Raw genomic sequence first — 17,306 nt, 5'->3', positions numbered from 1 at the left:
GAAAAAAATTCAGATTATCCAACAAGAGACAACAAGGAAGATCCCTCATACTAGTTGATTGATAATTGGTAATCGCAAAGAGCCATGCACAAATGTGTAAATGAAGGATATTTCATCAATATTATCTTCTCACAAATATGAGGTTACAAGTTCCCAATAAAAACTCAGTGCACATCAACATCCAAAAGGGGATAAGAGATTTGATAGAAAAGGGCTTGATAACACCCTACAAATCAATCACTTTCTCCTTCACCCCTTGCTTGCAATGAGTCAAATTGATTAAGGAGACTTTAGGTCCAATGTTAGCTTGAAAGTGTTGGAGAAACTTATTGCCAAGTTGCAAGAAATAATAGATTAAATTACTAGGTAGAGAACAAAACCAATCCAAGGTCATGTATTTTAATGACCTAGGAAAAACTTTCACAAGAAGAACATCCTCAAATATAAAATCACTACAAGGTGTGATAAAGGTTGACACATGGCTATTGGGGCATCATTTTCCATTGTACTTCTTTAAATGAGGTATCTCAATGTAGTTGGTATGGAAGTATTTAGGATGGTATATGACAATGAGTTATGAGTGCAATATGATGGAATGTTAGGTTGAGATTGATTTTGTTTAAATTGGCTAACTGTTGTTGTAAGGATGTGTCATTTTGCAAAAGTTGGTATATGAAAAGATCACTAGGTGAAGCAGTAGATTGTGATGGATTGGAACTAACTATAGGTTGATTAGTGTTGTGGAATATGAAAATTGGAGGTCATAGGTTAACAAGATGTTGTGAAACTAATGGATGAGTGTGTTGAGAAGTAAATGAAAGGGTAGAGGAGGGTGGGACAAAGCTATATTGATGTATAGGATTCCCAATTGTAACCCCAAAGCTACCGTGAGCATTATTATCTACTTGTGCAAGAATGGTGATACCAATATAAGTGAAGGTAGGAAAAGAATATGTCCATATGGGAGTTGACACTTGTGTCCCTGTTTGGTTTTGAGGAGACACATTGTTAATGATCATTGTGCAACTAGTTGTTGACATAACATTGTTAGCCATGTGAGCTAGGCTATGTAGAATTTCCACACCATGTGAATCATTGAACAATAAATTCCTCAAATTCTCTATAAGAGGGGTCACCTCCTTAGCCATGAGCTCCGAGCTCAAATTTTTTTGAAATCTAGCCAACTCATTGTCGATTTTTTGAATTTAAGCTTCAAGAACTTGTAGGTTAGAGGGATCCATCTCTAAAGAATTGCATGGTGGTTGTAGCATAGAGATTGTCATTAAAGTGGGATTAGCATCACAAAAGGATTTCCTTCCCGAAGCCCCTAAAACAAAGGAATTAATGAATTCAAGTTCATTATTTGAACCATTCATAGCATGGGACGTCATTAATTGATAACTTCTTCTTATAGGGATTTTAGATTCAAAGCACAATGTTATAAAACTCATAAGCAATTATAAGTTTCAAAATACACGTATGCTCCTAGAAAGCAATGGAATAGAGGAAAGTGATTACAAGATGGATATGCAGATGATATACTAGAAGAAAGTGTTTTAATGTTTTTCTTTCTAAACTAAACACAATGCTTTGACAAATGCAAATGCTAACCATGTTACACAAAGAAAGCATGCAAAGAATCGGCTAATGAAATGAAGTATTACCTAATTAATGAAATGCAACGATGTATGCAATACCAAACAAATTTTATGCTTAAGAAAATAGAAGATATGCAAGTGGAAGATCTAATGGGTTCACCAAAATGATATAGAGAAAACATTGATCGTCAATTAACATGTGCATCAACCTACAAACAATCATCATTCTTCATGATTGACCATTTAGAATGTGTGAATGAGTTTGACTTCAGTCCACAAGGGAGAGCCAAACATACCTAGATCCACACCTAATCTGTTATGATGTTGATTGTGATTGGGGGTTGATTAAAGGTGTGTAACAAACTAGTGCAAAAAAGGTAGTTATGAACTAAACTAACAAAAAACATGAAACAAACAACTAAATGGAAAACAAAGTACATAAATGGAAATGAGACATAGAGGGGCACTTGTGATATAAAGTAGAGGTAAACTAGGTAGGACAGGGGTGTTGGATGCTAGGGTCCTAGAGTAGCAAGTTGTAGAAGACAATGTTATGAATGATCATAGGAGATGTCTAGGCTGCCACCATACAAATCTTAGCCAAAATTGAAAAGACAAGTGCATTGGGCGCTTAGGTCTTGTGGTTTTGCCTCGAACTTTAGATGATGAAAACTGTCTTAGTCTTTGCTTTTATTTTTTTATCATTATCTATCCTCAAATTTGTTAGAATACTAGGATCACTGAGAGGGGGGGTGAATCAGTGATCAATATAATCAAACAAACTTTAGCACAATGATATAAGTATTTGCAGTAGATCATAGCATATTATCAATACCATTTAATGAAACAATCAAGAGATTTAAAATACAAATTCAACACCATGACACCAATATTTGAGTGGAAAACTCCTAAGAGTGAAAAACAACTATGAACAAGTTTTATATTAGGCCTCGCTGGCAAATTTCAGAGCACCGACTCTAGGAGCACCAACCCCTTACAAGTTTTAGGAGCACCCACTCCAAGAAACATCAATCCCTTACAAAAATAAAAAATTAGAACAATACAAATTCAGAGGGTTACTCTGTTTTAATACAAAGCAAACTGATACATTGCTTCTCTTCCAATAGTTCTCAAACAAATTGTCTCAAAGATCAAGTCTTTATTTTGCAACTCTTCACATTAACAAACTGCCCTTCAAGAAAGCTTTCACAATCACTGTTTTGTTATAAATCTCCTCTTCATGAATAATTCTGCAATCAATCCAATAACAATTGAATATACAACGCCTGACTGTTAAATAAAAAACTTTGACACGCTATTATTATCAAAACCCTCGCTGTCAAACCCTCATTATCAAATCCTCATTGTATCAAAATTCACTTCATCATAAAACCAGACACTCAGACAATAATCAACATTGTTCGTTCTTTAATCGACTTCTACAACAGTCCTCAAAATGGTGTTTTGTTTTACATAAAATAATTGTCGCTTATCAGATTTTTTATCTTTTTTTTGGTATTGTGTAGAGAACAATAATCAAATTGTCGATCAGCAAACTAGCTATTAAAAACATTTTTTTACCGTCGTTCTAAAACCGAGCCTTAACATTAACTAAGCATTCGACTTTGATCAAGATCTTCACAGATCTTTGATAAAAAATGATTGTAATTTGTTAAGATTTATATTTCTTTAACTATTTTGATCGACTCTTGTCACACATTCTTCTTTCACTGGTCTCTTTTTCACTGGTCTCTTTTTATCCTGTTGCCCGCGTTACAAGAGATAGAAACTTCAATGCACATCATCCTGTTGCCCGCGTTACAAGAGATAGAAACTTCAATGCACATCATAGATTTAAGTGTGTAACTTAGTATAACAGACATGAAGATCATTACTACGGCCAATATGATTAACATTGAGTCCCAAAAAAACCTTTACAGTGATCATTAACAACACAGTTATTGTGACTGTTGTTGTTGCCATCATGACAGAGTGCAGAATGAAGCTATCAATATGTATTCATGCCTTACCTTTGTCACCTTATAATAACAACAACCAACTCATAACAAAGGCATATTGCTATTTCTTTCACTTACATATCTTACTCTTCAATCACACTTATTGACATTAATGACAAACATGCCAAAGCCAACAAAATCGAGACATGCACACACAAAAAAAGAAGAGAAAAATGATTATGTTGTATATGGGGTTGTCTAAGTCAAACCCCATGTTGGTGTTTTCACCTCCACAACAACAATAATGATGGATAAAGAGTATATGCCCTTAAGAAAGGAGAGGCAAATGAATGAATAAAATGACAATGATTATTTCATACACAAAACCCTAGCTTGGATCTTATGATGAAGATGATGAATCCTTAATGCAACATGATGTCAACACAAGGATGATGCTTGAATATGCTTGATGTTGATCTTCAGATTTTCTACTTTGTTATGTCTGTAATCCTCAATAAATGATTTGAAATGTCTACACAAGATTTCTCAATTGAATTCCTTGCATTAAGAAGTTAGATTTTCAAATAAAAAAGTGAGTCACATTTATATGTGATTTGCATCTTTTCGTTTGCAACTTTTCAAAAGAGGCCAACAAAGGGATACAACCGTTAAGAGCCTGGCAACAACTTTTTAATACTCAAATTTGGAGCCAAATTGGGAAGGCAGGGTCTCGGATGCCTTTGTCCAGCCCATTTAGGTTGTACAAAGGTCAAAGCATAAGCTTAGGTGATCCACATTGTAGTTTTGGTCCTGGGGCAGGCACAATCAGACATGTTCAGTCACAACCACCGAAAGAGGAGCTAAATCTAACGTGAAAGTGTCAAAGATATACAATTTGCAACACTACAATGTGGTTTTGTAAAAATTGCAATTCTATTATTGTCAACTGCATTGTGCAGCAATTTCATCACAAGAATTTGTATGGACAAAGTGATAACAAAAAAAAGACACTACTTCGATTTAACTTCCAAGACTTTTGCTAGTCCTTTGGATGTATTTCGAATATCATTAATATGATGTAAAGTCTCCAATTTGATCAATGAATTGGTGAGAAAGAGTGCAGCTGTGGAGGGGTGAATTAGAGATAGATGACAAGTAACCAGTTGTTCTTAGTTAAAACTACTGTGTCTCCAAATCTTTCCAAAGCAGCATTAGGAAGATAGACTACAACAGAGAGTGTGATTTTATGGTCCTGGATATCTTTGTATTGATTTCATTAATCAAGGAAAGAAAAGCTAATTGCACAATTACCACTTGCAGCTGGTTTTTCTGCTTTGTGTTTTCTAGATCAAAAATCTGTGTTATGTGGTTTGTTTACTTCTCTTTATGTCATTCATTCTCATGCAAGTAATTCGCACATTCCATGCACATTTCCACACTCAAAACACTCCAAACAACAGCCACTTGAATAAAGTTCAAGTAGTTGCAGCATGAATATCTCCAGTTGTGGGCTTTACAGATCAAGCATTTTTTGTAGGGCAATTACAGATCAAGAATGAATATCTCCAGTTGTGGGCTTTACAGATCAAGCTTTTTTTGTAGGGCAATTACAGATCAAGAAAGAATATCTCCAGTTGTAGGCTCATAATAGACATTCTAGAGGAAATATTCCCATTGAATTTCAATTGAAGAGCGGATTTCACACATTGAGAGAGCAATCCAAAAGTACCCATTGTTTAATTCACACATACCATACATATTTTTTTTAAATTGCAGAGAATAAGAATATAAAATATGCTACTTTGATACAATATGTAAAGGCATGGAAAAAAAGGAAAAGTTATATGGTCTAAAATTATATGTTTTGTTGCTTCAATAGATTAAGAGGTAGCATCCATTCCTCAGAATCTCTTTCAACTCTTCCAAAGCATCAACTTTAAAGTTCACTTGAAATTTTCTTATTGATATAAGTCTTGTATCCACCATAGTGTACATACACCATTCAATGCTTTTCACAGGGATATGCCTCAGTCATTCCTTAAAGGCTGAAGTAGAACCCGACAACGATTGTCTTGCAACATTTTGCAGAGCCCTGAAACTGTAGACCTAACTAATACCCAATCATGTGTGTGCTAAATATTGCACTATGATCCTCAGTATACAGGTTGCTGGGTAATAACAATAGATGTATCCAATACAATGGGAGAATTGCTCCATTGTAGGAACTACAAAAAAGAAATTTTCTTGCGGCTACAAAACACAATTCAATTTTACTGTCTAAAACATCAATTTTGAACCCACATCTCATCATGGGTTCTTCGTATAACTTTCATCTTCAGAACCTATCAGATAATATGTGAGGTTCTTTTACTCTGTTATGCTTTTGATCGACTATTCGAAGACTGCTGCTTCCATGTCACTAAATGACGTAAAAATTCCATAACCTGCATGAAGTCAAAATTGATGGAGGAATTGTAAATAAATATACTTTGAAGATCTATTTGCTTATTATGGATTTGCTTGCCAATATTTAACCTATGAACATAAAGAAACAATATACACAGAACCTTTACAGAAAGTATACCTCAGAGGGGTTTCGTAGAGAGTAGGATGCGTTTGTCTTTTTAGGAACAGAAGAGACGAGGATTGAAAAGCCCCGTCCTCTGGCTTTCAAGACCTGACAGTTATAAGCTTCAGAATTTTAGAGGCTCTTTCTTATTCCAGCACAGAGAAATGTAAAATTGAACTCATATATTAAGATGACACGCGCTAACCAAAAAAGTCTAGAAACCCTAATAGTATGCCCAGTGCCCACATAATACTTATTGCTTACATTGAAAGCATCTTCATCTGTACAATCATCTCCAATATACAAAGGAATCACATCACTTGAACTTGCTAAACCTGCAATCAACTTATTTTGTAGTTAGTTGACAAAGTTATTAATCTCATTCAGCAGAAAAAAGAACCCTCTCTGTTTGTTCAGGCTTTGTGTAATTCTTAATGTTTTCATCATCTCCCAACAAAGATTCCCCTCAAATTTAAACAAGTTTTTAAGTACCCACCTAGTGATTCTAGTAAGAATTCAAGGGCATTTCCTTTATGCCACTTAATTAGAGGCCGAATCTCCAAAACCTATATAGTAAGAGGTATAAGCTTTAAACCTTTTACTTCCATGAGAGACTTGAGAATTTAATCTGCTATTTAATATTTCAAAGAAACGAAAGTACCAGTACAAAAGCATTTACATACCCTTTTCCCCTGGGTTAAGTGTAAACGGGGATATGTCTGGAGAAGATTTCTCACTATTTCTGTAAGTGCACTCCAATCCTGTTTCAGATAACACCTTATTCAGCTATAGATGAAAACATGACCTGAAACTTTGAAAAATGATATAGCATACACACCTCTCTCAACATTTAATCAACAAAAATATAGCATGAAAAAGTTTGCAAATACTTGGCATTTACATTTTAAAAAATATCAAAATAAAAATTGGTTACCTTCTCCTGTACACAGCGAAAATGCACTGAAACACAAAATCTGTTATTTTCTACCGTGGCTCCAGTTATTATTTTTACTTTCTCCTGCAATAATTTATATACCTACACATGACAGATCTCAAATGTGAGGTAAACCCTTACTGGGAGAGAATAAAATGAATCCTCTAGATGACAATTTTCTTATGTAAGGAATAAAATTGAGATGTCCATAATCAAGTGCTCTCCTTGATCTAAGAAAACATTAGTACCTGCTCAGTAAAAGTTGTAAAAATAACAATTCAAACAGTCAACATGGCCATACCTCATCTATCATGGGCAAAAACTCTCTGGCTGGCTGGAAGAGAACAACTTCATTTCCCTGTTTCAAAATAGAACAATAATTAATAAATTTTGTCAAAAGCTTTATTAGTCAGGGTATTTTGGTTTAGTTTTGATTTATTTTGGTGGTTCACCTGAAATCTATAAATAAATAGTCCTTACTAGAAAAGCTAATATGATTTCAAATGAACCATCTAAACAAATCAGAATTTAAAATATACTATTTAAACTTGTCCGTTACAAACAAAATTATATCTAAAGATTTGTTTTGCCAAAATGCAAAATTATATTTAAAGATTTGTTTTGCCAAAATGTTGTCTCAGTAGAGAGGAAAAAGTTCATGACTTTCATACTGATGGGCCAACAAAACTGAACCACAATTTGCATTAAATACATTTTAATGTACATAATCTTCTTTGCAGGGTTACTTAACCCAATGCCATCGAGTTTTAAAACTTCAATCAAATCGAGGCTAAAGAATTCTCTTTGGTCAGTAGTTCTCAATGCCACACAAACCTTTTGGTCTCTATTTCTTGTATAGCCATTCTTTGTGCCATTGAATGCTCGGGCTGGTAACATAATATCCATTCCGTGGCTGCCAGCATAATATAATTCTGCTAGTTGTACAAAATCGAACACCTGAAAAAAGTGAGATGAAACAAAGAAAAATAGTAAATCTCTGGTCAGATTCTTGACTACGGACCAAAGAGACCAAAGAAAGATGGTTCTCAAAATGAAGTCAAAATTTCCTCAGATCTTTAAAACAAGCTCCAATTCGATTCATTACTGTACAGATGTAATACAATCCAAGAAAAACAAAGCAAGAGATTTAGGTGCATAATGGGTAATAAATGAAATAATGATGTTTAGGAGATTAGACAGTCCTTCATAAGATCCGAGAGTTCAATTGTGCCAAAATTAATATAAATTCGAACCAATGAACCACGACTTCTATTTATGACTATCCCCTATTTCTTTGCTGATCATATTTCATCTACTGCAGATTGAGAGTTGACCTATGCCGAAACTAATATGAATTTCAATCAACAACAACTTCTATTTATGACTATCCACCATTTCTTTGCTGATCTTGCTGACCATATTTATTTACTGTAGATTTTGATCAAAGTAAATTTAATGATTAACAAGTATGTACCTTATCTCTAGACCGTCCACTAATAATTGCAGTCGGACAATACTTTGCAAGTTCTTTCACTGTTGAGCGCATCTGGAAAAGCAAGGATATTTCAGGACATAAAAGCAAAAGAATAAGCATAGTTAAGAGATAGAAAATGACTATTTTAAGCGGAATTGTAAAGATAGTCTTAAGCACCTCAACAGACATAAAAGCTCGCTCAGGATCATCAACAATTGGAGAAAGGGTCCCATCATAATCTAAAAAGACTGCAATTTGCTTGTTTTTTGATGCACTCATCATCTGCTCAAAAATTTTCAGTGCTGAAGGATGGTCTCTCTGCATTGATGCATTAAAGGTTTGGATGTAAGAACACAACAAACAGGATGTCTAAATAGCTATAATCATTCATTTATAGATTCTCTATGCATTGAAGATAAATGCAACTTACCATCCATGAGGCATAAGATTCATTTGGCATGTCGGGACTAACACCATCCAGTTTGAATTCATTTGCTAACTTAATGTCATCACAAGAAGATCTAGTTTTCATACAATCAATCCAATTATCTGTTCCAATACTGCTTGGAAACATCTTTCTTTGTGGAAGTGTTGTTGAAGTTGGGGAATGTGATGGAGATGATGTTGAATATGACACCAAAGAAGAACTTCGGAGAAGAGGAGGCAGAGAAGATAAGCTAGACCTTGGTTTTCCTATGGATGGAGAATCCCCAAGCATCACAGTGTGCTTGAATGCCATTCCACAACGATATCAGCCTTCAATAACTTATCAAGATTGAATGTTAAAATCCCCTCCGCAAGTTAATAATTTTGAAGACTTCTTCACCAAGATACTTCGAAACTTAATGTTGTTCCAAGTATTTAAATTCTCATTCTTCAACCTACAAAATAACATGTCTTGAAAAATCAGCCCTTGTTTAATCATGTCAAGATAAACAGCCATCAGGGTACAAAATTACAGAAACATTTAGAAACATATTTTTGATAACAACTTCTACACAAAATTGAAAACGATGACAGAATAAGATGGAGAATCTATTTAAGAACTCGAATGTTTGCAATCCATTGGAAGTAATGGGATGGGGGCGTATCCTATCAAAGCATATTTTTAATAACAACTTCTATATAAAATTGAAAATGATGACATAAAATAAGATGGGGAATCTTTTTAAAAGCTCTTGAATGCTTGCAATCCATTGGAAGTAATGGAATGGAATGTATTCTATCAAATGAGAAAAATGTAGCTTGATAAAAAAAATTGTATCAGATTATGTAAATATTTTTCTTCCATCAACATTGGGTCACACTTCATAATTTATCTCCGGTATGAAAGACAAGAAAAGAGAAATGAGGAAAAAAACAGACAATTACAGAAAGCAAAAAAGAGAAACGAAAAACAAAATGCCAGATAACTACAGACTTTAGCAGCTGAATACCAGATAGATTACAATATGGATGAGCCTTTCAAAGCCAATAAAAAAGAAGCCCAGATGTCTGCATTTTAGAATGCAAATTTGAAATTCATATCCTAGCATTTTTTCAACAAAACATTTCCTATGTCATCATAGAACATCACATGATCAAGTACTCAATATTTTGTTTTTCCAACAAAACATTTCCTATGTCATTATAGAACATCACATGATCAAGTACTCAAATGTTTTGTTTCTAATCACATTGGACGATCCATCATCAGAAAGAGAATGAAAATGATACAATCACAAAACCAGCTCCTTCAAAAAAAAAAATCATAAACATAAAAAACAAGAAACAGGAAAATATTAATAAACCAAAATGAAAAATTAAATCCTAAACTTATCACTTTTCTATAGTAAAACAAGTTCAAACAGTAAAACTGTCCAATTTTATGTTTTAAATGATAAACACTTATTTGAAAAATCACCTTCAACTATTTAAGAATGGCCATTACAAACCCATAGGTACAGATGGTGTCATAATAAAATATACGACAGAAGATAAAATTTACATGATATTCGTCCAACACAAAAAGTGAAGACAGGCAACAGATGGTGAAGCACAATAAAAGTTTGAACTCCATAGAACTCAGAAGGGCAGACAGACATACCTGTTTGAAAGAATGGCTTATGAAGTCGAGGAAACCCAGAAGCTTTAAGCAGAAGTTAAATGAGAAATTTTGGGATGGAAATTAAATGAGAAATGAGAGGCATCTAAATATGAAGAATGGTGGAATCCGTCAAGAATGTGCCACCGTCCAGGCAACGTCTCCAACACTCCAAATCAATCACTCACGAAACGCACGCCAACAGAAAGTCCGCAAATGAACTCTCAACAAAGTCAAGATACTCTCGCATGTTGCACTTTCAAACTTAGCTTTGTTTTTTCAGTCTGCACATTTTTTCCAAGGAAAGTTCTATGTACAACTTTGCATTTGCCTGCTTTTTCAGTATCTAGAATTTTTCAAACCGTTTACTACGTCACAACTTTATTTTTTTTGTGTTGGGGGGGGGGGGGGGGGGGGTGTTTCTTCCAAGCTTTCAAAGAAAACACAGTTGGTCTTACGACTTACAGCCATGTAAATTTATATTGCATTAAAGAAGGCACCTTAAATGTATTTTAAACTTTACCTCACATTTTTCTTAGCGAAAGTTCTATTGTCAGTCAATTGACCGACTTATTAGGAATGAATACAAGAGAAAGTTCCAAATATGAAAGAATAGAATGGAATAGAAGGTCAAAAGATAGTTTATAGGACGGTAGCTCTTGAATTTCTAGCTTTTCATTTGCAGACTGGCTTCTTTAGAATGAATGCAACAGAAGATTCGAAAGATGATTGAATAGAAAGTTAAAAAATAGTTTATGGAAAGTAGATCTCACTTATAGATTTTAATTTGTAGATTGACAGCTAATAAGTTTGACTTTACAATCTCAGATTTCTCAAACAACTTTTGTAGTGAATAGTGAAGTAGTCTAATCGTCATTTAAATATCATACTATGCTTTGCATTCAAGAATAAAATGCTTCTCAGATTCAATAAGAAAAATCTCAAATTAATTTGATATGTATTTACAAGTTTGATATTGAGCTATCCAGTTTTCTCAATCTTAGACTCTTCAAACAACTCTTGTACCAAAGTAGCTGCCAAAAAGTCAGTATAATTGACTCAAATATCATAATAAGCTTCGTGCTCAAGAAAAAAACGTTTCGAAAATTTAAAAAGAAAATCTCAAATTTATTTGATTTGTATTAACAAGTTCGATGTTGAGCTATCGAGTTTTCTCAATCTTAGACTCTTCAAACAACTCTTGTAGTAAAGTAGCCTCCAAAAAGCTAGCATTATTGACCCAAACATCATAGTAAACTTCATGTTCAAGAAAGATATGCTTCTCAGATTAAAAAAAATCTTAAATTCAAAAAAAAATCTCAAATTCATTTAATTTGTATTTACAAGTTTGATAATGACCTATTCAATTTTTCAATCTTAGACTCTTCAAACACTTGCAATGAAATAGCCATATCATACAAAGCTTCACGTTCAAGAATACAATCCTTCTCACCTTCAAAAGAAAATTTCAAATCCATTTGCTTTATATTTACAAGTTTGTCAACCAAAATTTTCGTTACTGGGTTATTAAGTTTCATGCAATGCAAGCAAAAAAGTGATCACGTCTATTATACTACTTTGTCAAAACTTGCTAGATTTTTTTCCTAAAACAGCTCCAAATTTGAACCTAACGTTACCGCATTGAAAACTGAAAAAACGGCCGAATTTCAGCCCAATACGCAAATGCACACAGTTTCAATCAAACAAGCAATGAAAGGAAAGGAGGGAAGTTGGGCAAAGATTTAACCTTGGAGTTGGGACACACTAAAAACATTCTGAAACCGAAGCATTTCTTAATTTAACAACAAAATGATTATAGTCACTGCGTACCCGTCAACAGCTGATAGCAATTTTCTGTGCTCCTAACGTCCAATGGCTTGTCAAAACAGATGGCAATGGATGTTTGGTTGGAGGGTGAACGCAGCTATTTAATAATGGATGGATTCTGCCGACACCAGAAAGGGAGCTAAGTAAAACGGTGAATCCATGGGACCCACTCTTGACAGTTGCCAAATTTCGCCGGCGACAGAGACGCCTTTGTGGGTCGGTCACCGACCATCACCATGACAGTCACCATCCATTCACTCCACTCTCGCCAATTGTTTTCTATTACTTTCCTGTGTACTCTCTTCTCCCTCTCCTCTCTCTGTGCTCTACTATAGACTGCCTACCTTATGAGAATATCTGTACTTTGTACGAAAATGGTTTTAAATGGTTTAAAATCTGATCTAGTATGAAAATAGTCTGTACCTGTCTAGTATGAAAATGATCTGAAAGTTGATAATCTAGTACAAAAATAATAAGATATCTATTGTAAAAGATCAAATATTGAAAGGAGTTTAAAGATAACTTCAGGTTATAATTCTTGATCTGGGTCTTATTTACAATCTAAACAGTCTAAAAGTTGACAAATTATATGAACATATTTCATAAGAGATTGGGAAGGGTACTAGTAGTCGATATAGCTAGTTAGTCTTAAATGGTACATCAGATTTTAATATATTTTTTGGTTGTTTTCATATGCGACTTAAGTGTTTAACTTTGAACACTCTAAGCTCTTAAATAGTACATCAGATTTTAATATGATTTTTTGGTTGTCTTCATAGTGCTTATAGCAATTGTTTTGGCTTTTTGGACTGTTCTAAGGGATTCGTTATGCACGCAAGAGTCAAAAAGTACTCATTTTGAGTTGACATTGCATACATATTCCCTATTGCCCTAATAACCGTTTTCTTTGACCACCACAAAATTTGTGCAATTGATCCCATACTTATGCACAAATGTCCCATAATCGTCCACTATTGGTACCAATAAAGTTGCACAATTGATCTAATTACTAACTTTTTTTAAGCTATTTGGTATACCAATGGACAACTATTGGTCTATTAGATGATTTTTTAATGGGCTTTTAATTAGCAAAACCCAATTAACAATAATTGGAACATGAGCAGTAGCAAGACCACTTGCCCTAGGAGATTGAACGTTGAAAGGATTTCAGAGATAATCTAAGGTCATGATTCTTGATCCCAATCTCATTTACAGACTAAATAATCTAAAAATCAATAACTTACATGAACAATATTATAAGAAATCGATAATAGAAAATCAGACATAAAAAAAAGTATGAAGATAAATTAAGAATAATTAAATACTATGATTCTGAGTCCCGATCTCAATGAAAGGAGTTCAAAGATAACTTAAGACCATAATTCTTGATCCTGGTTTCATTTATAGTCTAAAAGAACAAACTATATGAACAATATCGTAAGAGATCCATAATAGGAGATCAGACATCAAAAAGAATATTAACTTAAAACTATGCTTTACGATTCTCAGTTTCATTGACATTGTTAAAATCATTCATTCCATTTGGTGTCTGTTCTTCCCTTTTCCTTTTGCCCTTCCAATTCCAAATCTAGCATGGATGCCTGGTAATCTCCTTTCTCATCTCCAAAGGCCAAATCTATCCTCTCAACAACAGTATCGTATCGTGATATTCCTGGATGACGCTGAATATATACTTTAAAGAACTCTTTTTTAATTATCTGCATGAAAAAAAAAGTTCGATTTTGTGGGTGGATTTGATTCCTGAATGGGAAGTGGCGTGCTGGGAGCGCATGATAAGATGCAGAGCTTATGAGATCTTCTTATCTGATAAGATGGCTATGAATTTTGCTGTTTTGTCTGTTTCTTCAATGGTGGTATTGACCATTATTCAGTGGGTTGGCGGCCATTGAAATTGATGGCTAACTTGGTTTTGAATAATTATAATTGATTGATAATTGATTGAATCTTTTGTTGTATCATTTCCTTTTGCCGGCACAAAAAAGGGATTTGGTAAGTTTCAGTGGTACTTAATAGAGTTATTCTGAAACACGTTCTATATTTGTAAGTGGGAGTTAATTGCTTTGAGTTGACTTGGTCTATATCACATGTTATTCTAATATTCAAGATTCTGATGCTGACCCAACACTGTTCCTTGTTCGTGGGCATTTTCTCTTTTCTTTTTCTTGCACGTTAAAAGAAACACAAAATGTGTTTTCAATATAAAGCATTGGTTGAAAGTTTTGATTATTTTATAATTATTGACTTTTATACTAATTGATTTAAATACCAAATTAGGTATTGTATGGGTTTTTATTTTTTTCCTCAAGTTTAAGATAATATTTGTTTATTCTTTTTTTTTTTGGTTGTTGTTGGACGGTTTTGGCTTATGCAGAAATTTAAGGATTAAGGGGTATTTATTCTACTAAAGTCATTTAAGCCATAATCTCGACCTCGTCGCTTATGGTGTTGATGCTTTACACTCAACAAGACTTGATCCTTGTTGGGCTTATTTAGAATCGTTCAACTTCACCAACAAACCAAGGGCCTATTGACATCTATGTAATTTTTTTATTGGCTTCATTCATTATTAGATCTATAGTAAGATTACTTTCATCTACACGTGGATTGAAATCTATTTGCATAGATTATATTGGACAATGGTAATGTATTGTAAAATTGAATCTATTATGTAACCTAACATAAAAGAATACAAGAAAACACTGAGGACATGGATGCATATCAAAACAAAATAATTGTAAACCTTTTTATTTCCCACATGTAGATCAATACATGTGAAAACATCAAAACAATAGACGATATGGTTATACTCAATCATTGTGCCATCCTTCTAAACTTTTGATTCACAATCAATGTTGGTCCTCAATAGGGTGTGTTGAATGGTTGAGGCCACCATTTGAACTACCGTCGTTGCCTCTACTCTTGTAATGCCTTCCGTGTTTGTATTCTGTCATTGATTATTTTGATCCGAGATAGACTTTGTTTGTGCTTTACCCTTTACTACACGCATATATTATTTTTTGTATTGGCATCAATGTGGTGCATTCAATGACTATTATATTCTTTTGTTCATACGATGTTATCATTGTTGATGTGGTTAGTAGGTCATAATTGTAGTTCAGTGATGATCATATATATGCATGATGACTATGTGATGATGTGACATGATGTTATATGATGATTTTTGGATTATTAGATGAGGACATTCTGGTTGTATTGGTGTCATGTGATTATTTGATGATGCTATATATGATGATGCAATATTTTAATGAAATGTGATGTTCCTAACCATATTTCTATTTGACCTTGATTGGGGAATGTTTAACAATGTTTCAATTATAGTATGTTTTATGTAGATGTATGCATAGGTGTTGTATGTCTTGGTCGATGTAGGTATTGGGCATCAAATCCACCTGGCTTCACAGGTCAGAGTGTGCCCACATTCCCCGACGGTGCTTACATGAGATAGCATAAGGCCAAATATGTTTCCTAGCCTAAGCCATCATTCCTCATTAGAACGATCTATTCCCTATATATGTGATTATACCTTCGAGATACCATTGTAGTAATGACCCATTACCCTACTACATATTGTGTGAAACCAGTAAATATTGTATGTGTATTAGGTGTTAGCCATCTATTATCATTGCAGTATGTTCATACTAGTAATATTTAGCATCATAGTACCAAATAATATTATAGTGTGTAAAGTGTTATTATGTGCAACTAAAAATAATGTTAATGAATTTTTTTATATGTTGGGGCTTTTGGGAGTATTGTAATTTTAATAGTTTAATTTTATTTTTTTAAATTGCTTTTACATCTTCCTTTTTCTGAAGAGAGTCTATAATGTGAAAATAGAGTCTATTTTGACACTTAGTGTATTTTTCATATTTTGGGCTCTCAAAGACTTCTTCTTTGGCCATGGTGATCGAGAGAGATTGAAGGATTTTGTAGAGGAGATTTTGTGGGTGTGGGATTGTTTGGATTGGATTGAGAAAGCTTGATTGTGGCTTGAATCTTGAGAGCTTTGGTGGAGTGTGGAAGGAGTAGTTCTATTTTCAAATAATTCCTCCATTAGAGGTAGGAACTCTCTTCCTTCTCTTTATTCTTCAATTTTTATCTTCTATGGATGTGTATGATGCTTATTGAAATGTGTTTATAGATTATGTTTTGATCTAGCTTTGTTGTTTTGAATGTTTGTGTGAGATGTTTGCTTGGGCATGGGGTTTTGATGCAAATTTGAGGGTGTTCTTGGGTAAACGATGTCCAAATTTATTGAAATTTATTGTTTGTGTAATGTGTTTATATTTTTGGGGTCCTTAGGAGTAGTTTACAAATGGGTCTTTCCCAATTTTATGTCTTTCTAGTCTGTTTTGTCAATTTGGGGCTCACGGGACCCGAACTGGGTTTTTTGGTGCAATTGGACTCTTGGTGCACATCTGACTAGCAAAATGGTGCATTTGATTAACTTTAGTGCAATTGATCACTATTTTGGCGCAATTGATGCCCATAATGGCACATTTCATCACCAGTATGGCACGTTTGATCAATTTTGGGCCACAATCTTTGATTTGACTTGTTTGACCTTTAGGCTAATCTTTGGGGCCTAAATGACCCTGATGTCAGTGATTTATGATGATTTTGGTATGATGCTATGTTAGGGCATGAATTTTTGTACTTGTGAAATTTATTTGGGATTGATTCAGGTCCATTTCCTTGCTTTTGAGGCTCTATGATCACTCCTTAGTTAGAAGAATTGAAATTCATCATTTTTAGGTGATTCATGAGTATGGCCTATAAGTTTGTTACTGTATATGCACTATTATGTTTTCATGTGGATGG

General features: G+C 33.9%; 1 protein-coding gene across 2 annotated transcripts; it reads right to left on the bottom strand.

Moving 5' to 3' along the window:
• Positions 1-5,380: 5,380 nt before the first annotated feature.
• On the bottom strand, positions 5,381-12,623 carry LOC131072403 (probable trehalose-phosphate phosphatase C). Of its 2 annotated transcripts, none has more exons than XM_058008541.2 (12): positions 12,447-12,623; positions 8,964-9,414; positions 8,711-8,851; positions 8,534-8,605; positions 7,894-8,016; positions 7,361-7,417; positions 7,060-7,161; positions 6,809-6,886; positions 6,622-6,691; positions 6,390-6,460; positions 6,141-6,233; positions 5,381-6,000 (listed from the first exon to the last, which is right to left on the bottom strand). In XM_058008541.2, the coding sequence occupies exons 2-12, from the start codon at positions 9,270-9,272 to the stop codon at positions 5,932-5,934; spliced, it is 1,185 nt and encodes a 394-aa protein (XP_057864524.1). In that variant the 5' UTR covers positions 9,273-9,414; positions 12,447-12,623; the 3' UTR covers positions 5,381-5,931. The 2 variants fall into 2 exon arrangements, with proteins under 2 accessions (XP_057864524.1, XP_057864523.1); XM_058008540.2 differs by lacking the exon at positions 12,447-12,623 and adding an exon at positions 10,620-10,993.
• Between the last annotated feature and the right edge of the window lie 4,683 nt (positions 12,624-17,306).

Source organism: Cryptomeria japonica, chromosome 7 (assembly GCF_030272615.1).
Source record: "Cryptomeria japonica chromosome 7, Sugi_1.0, whole genome shotgun sequence".
Lineage (NCBI taxonomy): Eukaryota > Viridiplantae > Streptophyta > Pinopsida > Cupressales > Cupressaceae > Cryptomeria > Cryptomeria japonica.
This window is presented reverse-complemented; position numbering and strand designations above follow the sequence as displayed.